Genomic DNA, 10,337 nt, shown 5'->3' on the forward strand with positions numbered 1-10,337 from the left:
TCTGTTAGGGAACTTGACCCTCTTACTCACTCGCTTCTCCTTGTCACCCGGATTAATTGCCATCTGTCCATTCTCAATAACAACTTCTGTCCTCTTCTGTTCCAGCTCACTATTTCTTTTTGCATTCGTCACAGCTTAGCAAGTGTATTTTTATTTTTACCCAAAGCATAAAAATTGCTTATGATGTAGGATATTTTTCTTCTAATTTGTTGTTGTTCAAGTGCTTTTTTTCATCTGTACAAGTTTTTCTTTGTTGATTTATCTCATCATTTTTATTTGATTTCTATCTTCTACTTCCTCTGTAAAAGTTTGCATTTTGTGATTTTTGTTGTTGTTTAAGGTTTCTTCTATTTGCTGCTATTATGCATGAAGATTTATAAATTTGTGCTCAATGATATATATATTCAATGAAGTTTAGAAGGCTATTAATTATTCACTTATAAATCTGGTATATATTTGTTTAAGGCTTCTATTGTACATAAATTTATAAAACCAATATATACCAGATTTCCAGCTCTATAAATCAAGTTTAGAAGTAGTTATATAACTCGTTCCAAATTCGAGTACAGAAAATCCTCTAAATATCTTACACATTCCATAGTTCAATGAACATACCCCATAAACAAATAAAATTCCATACACCAATACAATTAGCAGACACAAAAAATATATTGTTGAGCACAAATTTATAAATCTTTCGGATCACATTTTGAATACGCTTGTGTTGATCCTCAAAAATAGTATTGTTTCTCCAACATCAAGCATATCATACTCCTGTAATAAACAAAATAAACAAAATAGCGGAAGTACCCTTTGTCATGCTTTCGAACCGACGTGAACCGGTGTGACTCGGTCAAACTCGCTAAAAACCGGTGAACCGACGTGAACCGGTGTGACTCGGTCAAACTCGCTGAAAACCGATGAACCGGCAGTTTTGATGAACCGGACCGGTTTGATACTAAAGTAGAATTTAATTAAATATTTAATTAAATAATTTTAGTAAAAATGGCATGGATGGGGGATGGGTGTTGAACCCGTAACCACTGATCTGCTCTGTGTGTACTGTACGCTTTACGCTTTACCATTGCACCACATATAATATCTTATAAAAATAAATGCTTCTACATACTTATATATATTAAAAACATCTTCAAATAGGAAAACAATATAAACGCCTGCATCACTATATATTATATATATTATAACTTGTATATAATAACTTATATATCGCAAACATATCTTATTAAATTGTGACCTTAAATATAATTTGTCATTAAAATGAACTATATACTTGAATAAAAAACCAATTATAAAATACAACATAATTTCATAAGCATTTTACTTGTAAAAAAAAGTTCATAAACATTTTATTTGATTACAACTATCACACTTAGTTTTTATTTTTGTTTTAGATGTAAAGTGAAATGTTTTTTTAATATTTATTTGAATATGTATTATATCTTAAAAAAATATATATATGCAGTTGAATTCAAAGGGGCGTCTATCAAGATGTTTCTATTTTTTCTTTTTATCAAGATGTTTCTATTTATATTATTAAAATGTGCTTCTGTTTAGTGTAAAAAATATATAATTTTTTTAGATCAAAGTCACTCAGTTCAGTCTAATTCAATATAAAGAATCTTTTTTATAAATACCGAGTCATATAACCGAATCACCGGTTCAATCCGATTCTGTCATGCGGTTCGACCAATGACTCAGTGGTTCGACCATTGACCCAGTGACCCAGTACCCTTGCCGAGTCGATTGCCGGTCCGGTTTTTAAAACTATGGCTTAGGCGTCAAAAGAGCATATTTCCCTAAACATAAGGGGTCACTTTTGTCTATTTTTTTCATAGGGGGCCAAAATCGCAACTTTTTAAAACTTAAGGGGTGAAAAGTGCACTTTAGCCTAATAATAATGGATACTTTTTAAATGGCAGTTATCGTATATAGAAAAGAGTAGAAAGAGATAGAAAAGAGTAGAAAGAGTACTCTAACTCAATACAAACAACAACCAAACCTCTAGAGGAAGCAAAGCTAACAACATATTAATTTCTTACAATCATCAAACAGAAGATCTCACAACATATATTATACATGTAACAATTAAACAACTCAATTTTCTTGAATAAACTGACACATATAACACATTATATTAGAAATCGTGGTTGGGCCTAACACAACCCCACAAAACCGGCTTGTGAGGTGAGATTAGAAATCGTGGTTGGGCCTAACACAACCCCACAAAACCGGCTTGTGAGGTGAGGATTGCCCCCACTTATAAACAAATTGTCAGGCCAACTCCTAACCGATGTGGGACTCTTAACACACCCCCTCACGCTCAGGATTACACATCTGAAGCGTGAACATAAATGACGGGTGGCCCGATAACGGAAACCTGACAACAGGCGGCCCATAATCGTGAAGAGGCTCTGATACCATATTAGAAATCGTGGTTGGGCCTAACACAACCCCACAAAACCGGCTTGTGAGGTGAGGATTGCCCCCACTTATAAACAAATTGTCAGGCCAACTCCTAACCGATGTGGGACTCTTAACACATTATTTTTTATTGAGGAAGGGAAGTGCCAAATCAGGAACAGAAAGAAGCAATGCTAGCTGATATATATAATAGTCCACTTGAAAAATGTGAATCTCAAATGCACTGATGGCCATCACCTGCAGTTCACACCAAATTATTAATATAAAACACAATCATGCAATGATTATACAATTGAATGTAAGGATGCCATTAATTAAAACGCTTAATATAAGGATTGGAAAAAGTTATATGTAAAATTTAGAATAAATAAATACAAAGTTATTCAAAAGAAAAATAACAGGAGGCAAAAGTCGAGAATTTGTGTTTTTTTTTTTTTGGCAAGATGTCGAGAAATTATTTTTTTTTGATGACTAGACAATAAATATTACTACAACTTTTTTTTTCCTTCAAATTGTAGGGAAGCGAAAGCGTACCTTTTATCCCACAGTATATACAGAGGGCACTTGCTTGAAGATCCAATGCTGTTTTCCTTCATCAGGAGCAATGCTCTGTTTAAGTTCATCACTCATATAAAAAAGACCGAGAACTTGAAGCTTGTGTAAGTGTTGAATGCCGGTTGGGAACGTCATCAGTTGGGGGATGCCTAATAAAGTGAGCTTTTTGAGAGAACCCAATGCACCTTCGTCAATAAGGATGTGACTCAAGTCACAAAAATCTTCAAGATATAGTTCCTTCAAATTCTTAAACTCCCCATGTTGAAAATGTAAACTTTCTAATTTGTCTTCATAATGGCGACCACCGCCGAAGATATGAAGGGACAACAAGTTTGGCATACTTTGGAGTAATTTCATTGCATCATTCCCTGGTTTCGGAAGATTGACTTTCAGCTTAACAAGATTTTGGAGTTTTGAAATCCACTCAGGCAATATCTTTAACCTTCCATTAAGTTTAAGACATTGAAGCCTAGGAGGGGGTGAATTCAAATCCAGATCAATGAATATGTCAAATTCGACTCCACTAATATGTAGTTTCTCTAGTTGTTGCATCTTATTAATTGAGGAAGATATAACACTCATGTATTTACTCCTAACACCGTCCAAGCTCAAGTCCCTTAGCTGTTTCAGCTTTCCTAGCTCTTCGATTAGCTCTACCACTCTATTATCATTTTCATCTTCACCATCATCTAAATAAACCGAATTTAGAGTTTGGAGGGATGTCATGCCTCCAATACCATCCTTCAACTCAATCAAAGACATTTCATAGCCTAAAAAATGGCGTAGCTTTCTTAGCTTGCAAATCTCCTTTGGCATATTACTTTCAAATGTTGTATATCTTAAATCCAAAGTCTCTAGGTTCACGAGCATGCCAATGGATTTTGGAAGTTCAGAATTTCTTTCTCCAATCCCCCTGAACCAAAAATATTTCAGGTAGTTCAAACTTCCCAAATCATTAGGAACTTCAGTATGTGTTAAAGCAAGCACCTTCAACCGCCTATATTTTGTAGCGATCGTCTTTACAAAGGATTCAAGTGATCTTTGAGGTTCGAAAAAAAGCAATGATCGAACATGTGAGCTTTCAATACCTTCCATTAGATTATCAGAACTGCTTGCCATTGATAGGCGTCGAGTCACTCTAGTTAAAGACAATTGATTGTCCTCAGCAATATTCTTGCAAAAACATAACTCCTCATATTTTTCAAGGATCATTGCATGCACTAGATCATGAACACGACAAGTTTTTACTCTTCCATCAATACTGATTGAATCTACTTGCACCAAACTTCTATGGGTTAACTCTTTTAAATATCCTTCTGCAACCTCTTCCAATGTCCTTCCCCTCTCTTCTTTCACGAACCCTTCAGCAATCCATTGTCGAGTCAATGTCTTTGAATGAACTTTATAGTCTTCAGGATATAATCCAAAATACAAGAAACATGACTTGAGGTAGTAAGGCAAATCATGGTAACTAAATCCTAAAATTTTTCTTATTATGGAATATTCATCTATCTCTGCATTTATATTTTCACTAAACTTAGACCATTCAATTGGATTTCTATCTTTGCGAGATAAAATATCGCCGGTGACTACAGTTACTAGAGGTAATCCTTTACATTTTTCAACAATTTTGGAAGATATATCAAAAAGATTTTCTGGACAAAATCCGTCCAAGTCATGGAACGCCTTCTTTTTAAACAATTCCAAAGATTGTTTTTCAGATAAACGTTCCATCTCATGCACTTGACCAAAAGATTTCTTACAAGCATCTGCAACATCCTTGTTTCTTGTTGTGATTAATATCTTACAACCATTTTTGTTGTCAATCATAGCAAATTCAATATCAATCCAAAATTGTGAATCCCATACATCATCAAACACTACAACGTACCTTTTTCCTTGCAAGTAGTTTCTCACTTCATCAACTAACGGCTTTCGATCCATTTGATGGAGACTCTGAGGAGGATCTTTCCCTTGTTGTTTGTAAATCTCAAGCAAAATGTCCCTCAACAATTTTTCTATATTGTATGGTTGAGACACTGTGATCCATACATGAAAATCAAAGTGCTTAACTACCTTTTGGTTGTCAAAAACTTTCTTGGCTAGAGTGGTTTTTCCCAGTCCTCCCATTCCAACAATGGAGACAACTGTGCGCTCTGCTCTTCCATCTACCAACAAATTAATCAATTTGTCTCTTGGCTCGTCAAAGCCCACAATTTCAGCTTCATCCATATAAAATGGAGCGCTTCGAAGGTTCTGCAATAATGAGGCATTTTTGTTTGTTGCAGAACTGCTTGATCCATTTTCCAATGAAGATTGAAGTTGAAAGTCATGATCTTTTTCAGTGCCTGTATCTTTTATTTCTTTAATTCGGGATTTGATGTCCTGAATCTTGTAAGCTATTTGAAGACGGAGAGCCATAATTTTGACACAGTTTGTAGCACCGGCGGCACATCCAGGATCAGGAGCATGTTGTTCCTCAATGAAGATATAATCATCAATGACATCTTCTATGTGAAAAGAAGCTTCTACCAGCTGCTTGATCTTTGCTTTGATTTCGTGACTTGTTTCCATGTCTTCTTCAGCATCAGCCAATCTATCTGCTTGATTGATGAAAACTTCAATGTTTTCTAGTACATTTTGCAATTCTGCAATTTCTTTTGGGACACCTCTAATCATGTTGGCTGCTTCCTTTATGAGGGGAAGCAAATGATCACGGGCTAGTGGAAGCAATTTATCACGAGCGAAGGAAAGTGCAGTGTCACACATTTTATGAAACACTTTTGTTGTATATATCTTTGATTTTAATTTGCTAGTATTGTGAGTGAGATGAATGTTATGGTAAAAGCTATTAGTCCTTCAAAACTTATATAGCATAAAAGTCCAAGATGAAGTGTAGTGCTACAGCAGTGTGATCGGAAGTTCATTTTCTATTTTTAAGTTTTGTCGTACAAGAGGAAGCTGTCAATCATGTGCTTCAACTTGCTGTTAGTGTTAATTAACTAACAGTGGCAGTTAAACAATGCATGTCAATGTTAGCTGTACAACTACCAACAAATTTATTATTCATAAAAAAATGATGTTAGCTCTCTTCAGATTTGTTTTCTTGTGCGAGTAAATAATTTAGGTTTCTTAATTCCCTATCACATGGCCATTATTTCATGCATATTGCAAGTTGGATTTAGGTAATTGATATCGTTGACTTTACAATGTATTTTTTAAAGAGACCAAACTTGTCTTTTTTTAGCCGTACCATATAGAAAATCAAGCATTCTCTGATTAGAAGGTGCCCGCATTCATCAAGGCATACCAGACACTTGCGGTCCTGGTATTATTTCGAAGACGACCATGCAGCGTACGACCCTTTCACTTGTCAAATTAGAGAAGCCTCCCCAAATGGACACGTACGATGGGACCATCGACCTAGACAAACACATTGAGAACATCAAAGTGGTCCTAAACTACAAGAACGTCTGCGGATCAATTAAATGTAAGTTGTTCGTAACCACTCAATATCGAGGTGCCATGACCTGGTATAAAAGCCTCAGAAGGAACTCCATTGACTCCTAGGACCAGGGCCGTTTCGATAAAATCGGAGGCCAGGACCAGGGCCGTTTCGATAAAAATCGGAGGCCATGTTCAAATACTAAAAATTTTCCCCTATGGAAAAACAAGATTAATCATTCTTATCAAGTAAAAGTAAGTTTGTATGGGAGGAACTAACTAACTTGTGTTGAACTTCACTATAACCACTAATTGTTTTAATATTAAAAATTGGGTTCATAATAAAAAGAAACTTCAAAAACTTAAAAAGAATCATCACTTTTTTTAGTGCAAAATGGATCTTAAGTATATTGGTTGTTGTTGCTTAAAAAAATTGTCTTTGTTATCTAAATAATGACAAAGTAGTACTAATATTGAAAAAAAAAAAAATAGTAGCAAATTAGTACTAGCATGCATGATTAAACAGAAAACAATAGGAAAAAAAAATCCTAATTATGTAACGGATTTAATTTGTGTTGTTAATGGAAATAGAAGACAAAAAATTCAAGATATGTAGTTTTCTACAATCATAGATAACTTTGAAAGGCATGTTAAATTATAATGGTCTAGTAGTTGTGCATATAATTGAGACTTATATTTGTGAAATCCTGGCACGTAGGGGACATATATCGTATACGATGTCAGGACATTAAGAATGTCAAATGCATTGTCAGGACAACGTAACAACAAATACGTTAACACAATTAACCATAGTAATAAAGTAAAGTGCAGGGAAGGAAGAACACAAGGTATTTGTTAACCCAGTTTGGTGCAACGTCACCTACGTCTGGGGGCTACCAAGCCAGGAAGGAAATCCACTGTAATAGTATTAATTCAAAGTTAACACACGAACAATCCCAGTTCACCGCTTTTTCACTTAATCACTACCCATGGTATTTCAATCTAAGACACTCCTAGATATGAGACATCCCTCACACTTCCTCTCAACCACAATCCCAGTGATTGACTCAACGGTTATAACAGAAATGGAGACACACCCCTAGACAACATAATCCACTATTGCTTACAAGCTTACGAGTGATTCATAGTTTACAACTCAACTACAGTCTAGCTCAAGCATCAACATGATAAAGAGTGACTCACAAATAACAAGGACTCAAAACCATTCTTAAATGACGGCTGTGATCCAATACAACTCAACTAAAACAAACCATCTATGTGTGTTGATAATCAGTTGCAGCACCCAGAGAAGTATACAAATTAAAGCACAGGGCTTAACAACGAAACCCTAAAAGGCTTAATTTAATAATATTGAACTGGTGAATAAAATTAGGGTTCCGGTCTTCCTTATATAGTCATTCAGCAGTGATGACATCTCATCATTACGTAATTTTTAATGTAATTTTTTGAAGAATCTTGGAGTTCACAACTATTTTGAGCATGATTAAGTGTGAAAAACAGGAAAATTGAAGATCTGAAGCAAAGCCAAAAACGTGTCACGATTTGGTATAAACGTGGCAAGATTTCAACAAGCCAAAAGAAGTTTGATTTGACATTTGCAAAACGTGTCACGATGGAAAAAACGTGACACGATTTCATAAACCCTAATTTGGGTGGTTTGTTACACAAGGCAAAACGTGTCACGATTTACTTAAAGCCTGAAACGATTTGGGCGAATTTCTGAGCCTATTTAAGTTGAAGACTATTCTAAAAACAAGGGGGACGAATTGAGAAGAGCAAAGTGCAATCTTGATACCTAAAAACGGTGATGACAGTGCATCAACATTAGTTTTTTAGTCATATTTAGGTCTTTATTATAGCATTTAGAGAGTCAACTGCAATGAATTCATGGTGAAATCAAATCAAAATAGGAACAAGAGTTCAAGAGAAGAAACTTTGAGAAAATAGGAAAATATTGCCCAAGTATAAGCAAACGCGCCACGTTGGTAACTGGTCGTGGCACGTTGGAACGATGTGCAGTTCATGGTGACATTCTGGAATTTTCGTGGCACGAAGGAAAACGCAACGTGCCACGATTGGTTGATGAACTTGCTTCCACGTCAGATTAATGAAGGCATCGTGCCACGATGGTCCTGAAACGTGGCACGATGATGGGCTTTTTCTGAAACCCTAATTTCTTTCTATAAATATCCAAATGCTAGCAAGGGTTATGGTACTGATTATTATTGCGATTTTGAGCACTAAGGACGGCAGGAGACCAAGGAACAAGCCCTGAATCTCATACCAACGCCCCGTTGGTTAGATTTATGTATGTTTTCTCTTGTTATTTCTTATGATTGTTTAGCTATGAGTAGCTAAACCTTTAGTTTGGTTAAGCCATGATGAAACTATTGTAATATATGATTTTGTAGTTGAACTCTCTCTATGATCAATGCTATTCAGTTTTTATTCAGAATTACTTGTGTTTATTGCTTTTCATGTTATTGTTTTGTATGACTACTAGCCCTAGCTTCTTGCAATCACATGAATTGATATTAGGAATTAAATGACTACTAGCCCTAGCTTTTAATCCTGAAATAGTAATTTTGTTTAACTCAACACTAGGAGCCTAGAGATAGGAAATTGAGGGTTATGATACATGAATTAACGTTCCAATATTGCTTCTGCGGTTATTCAATCAAGTTAAGAGATTAATAGGGTTATAACTTAGGAAAGGGTTTTGAGTCAAGAGATTGATCAAAACCACTTAGTTAATTTATCGTAAAAACTGAGTAGTAATTGTGAATAAAGAGAGGTAGAATTTTCATATAAGAGCAATAGCGGATTCACCGGATTAGCCATTCATCTCAATATAATTTTCTTTCGAACTTTCTCTACTTTTATCAAATCTGATTAAAACAAACTTTTATTGCCCAAGGGCACTCAAATACAAACTTTACACATCCTAACGTATAACGCTCTTGCTAGAATTGAAATTAACACAGTCCTTGTGGATCGATATTTTTTACTACTTCGATAGTTTTTGGTACACTTGCCAGATATCTATCAAACGGCTAGGAGGGCGATTTCTTCAACCTTCTATCAATTCATGTATGTTTTGATTCCATTATTATTTATTCTATTTCTAAACTCGATTATGAGTAGCTAAATCTCTTAGAGATTAGGTCTGAGATGATTCTTTGTAACCCTAATTGAACCATGTTGCTGTGAAACTTTATTTATTCTGAACGACAATCTAATTTTTATTCAATTCAATTGTTCTTAATGCTTTTTATATCCTGATCAAATATAAACATGATTTAGTGAGAATGAATGACTACTAACCATAGCTTTCTACTTAAACCTAATTGAATTGTTCAAATAAATATGGTTAGTCTAGGAATGGATAATCGTTTATTTGTGATAATAAGTTAACGTTCGTAAAACCTTCAAAGATTATTAGACCACCTAAGGAATTAGGGGCTGTAGTTTGAGAAGAGGGTCCTAAGTCAAGGGATTGATTAGGGCTATTTTGTTAACTATTGTGGAACTAGAAAATCATTCATAAGAATAGGTGCAGTATACCAATTAGGGGAACATAGATGATTCAAAAGACCTGATCTCATATCTCTCTTATTCTCTAAAACCAATATTTATTTTTTGTCAAATTACTTTTATGCAAAAAAAAAAAAAAAACCAATCAACTACCTAGGGCAAAATAAAATAACTTTTACACATTCTGAATAATAACGCTACTGAATTATTGAAGTTAACACAATCCTTGTGGGAACAATCTTATTTTATTACTTCAATAGTAATTGGTGCACTTGCCTAAATTATCTATCAAGCAGTATGAGCTTTTTTGTCACAGGTTAAACAATCAGCAGACCAAATCA

General features: G+C 34.8%; 1 protein-coding gene across 1 annotated transcript; it reads right to left on the bottom strand.

Moving 5' to 3' along the window:
- Positions 1 to 1,970: 1,970 nt before the first annotated feature.
- Positions 1,971 to 5,840, bottom strand: LOC146938486 (disease resistance protein RPM1-like). The gene is made up of 2 exons (XM_085752418.1): positions 2,977 to 5,840; positions 1,971 to 2,679 (listed from the first exon to the last, which is right to left on the bottom strand). Exon 1 carries the CDS (start codon positions 5,764 to 5,766, stop codon positions 2,980 to 2,982), a length of 2,787 nt encoding a protein of 928 aa, XP_085608544.1. The 5' UTR covers positions 5,767 to 5,840; the 3' UTR covers positions 1,971 to 2,679; positions 2,977 to 2,979.
- Between the last annotated feature and the right edge of the window lie 4,497 nt (positions 5,841 to 10,337).

Source organism: Medicago sativa, chromosome 3, assembly GCF_051527215.1.
Source record: "Medicago sativa cultivar Bolivia chromosome 3, Bolivia_mono, whole genome shotgun sequence".
NCBI classification, from domain to species: Eukaryota; Viridiplantae; Streptophyta; class Magnoliopsida; order Fabales; family Fabaceae; genus Medicago; species Medicago sativa.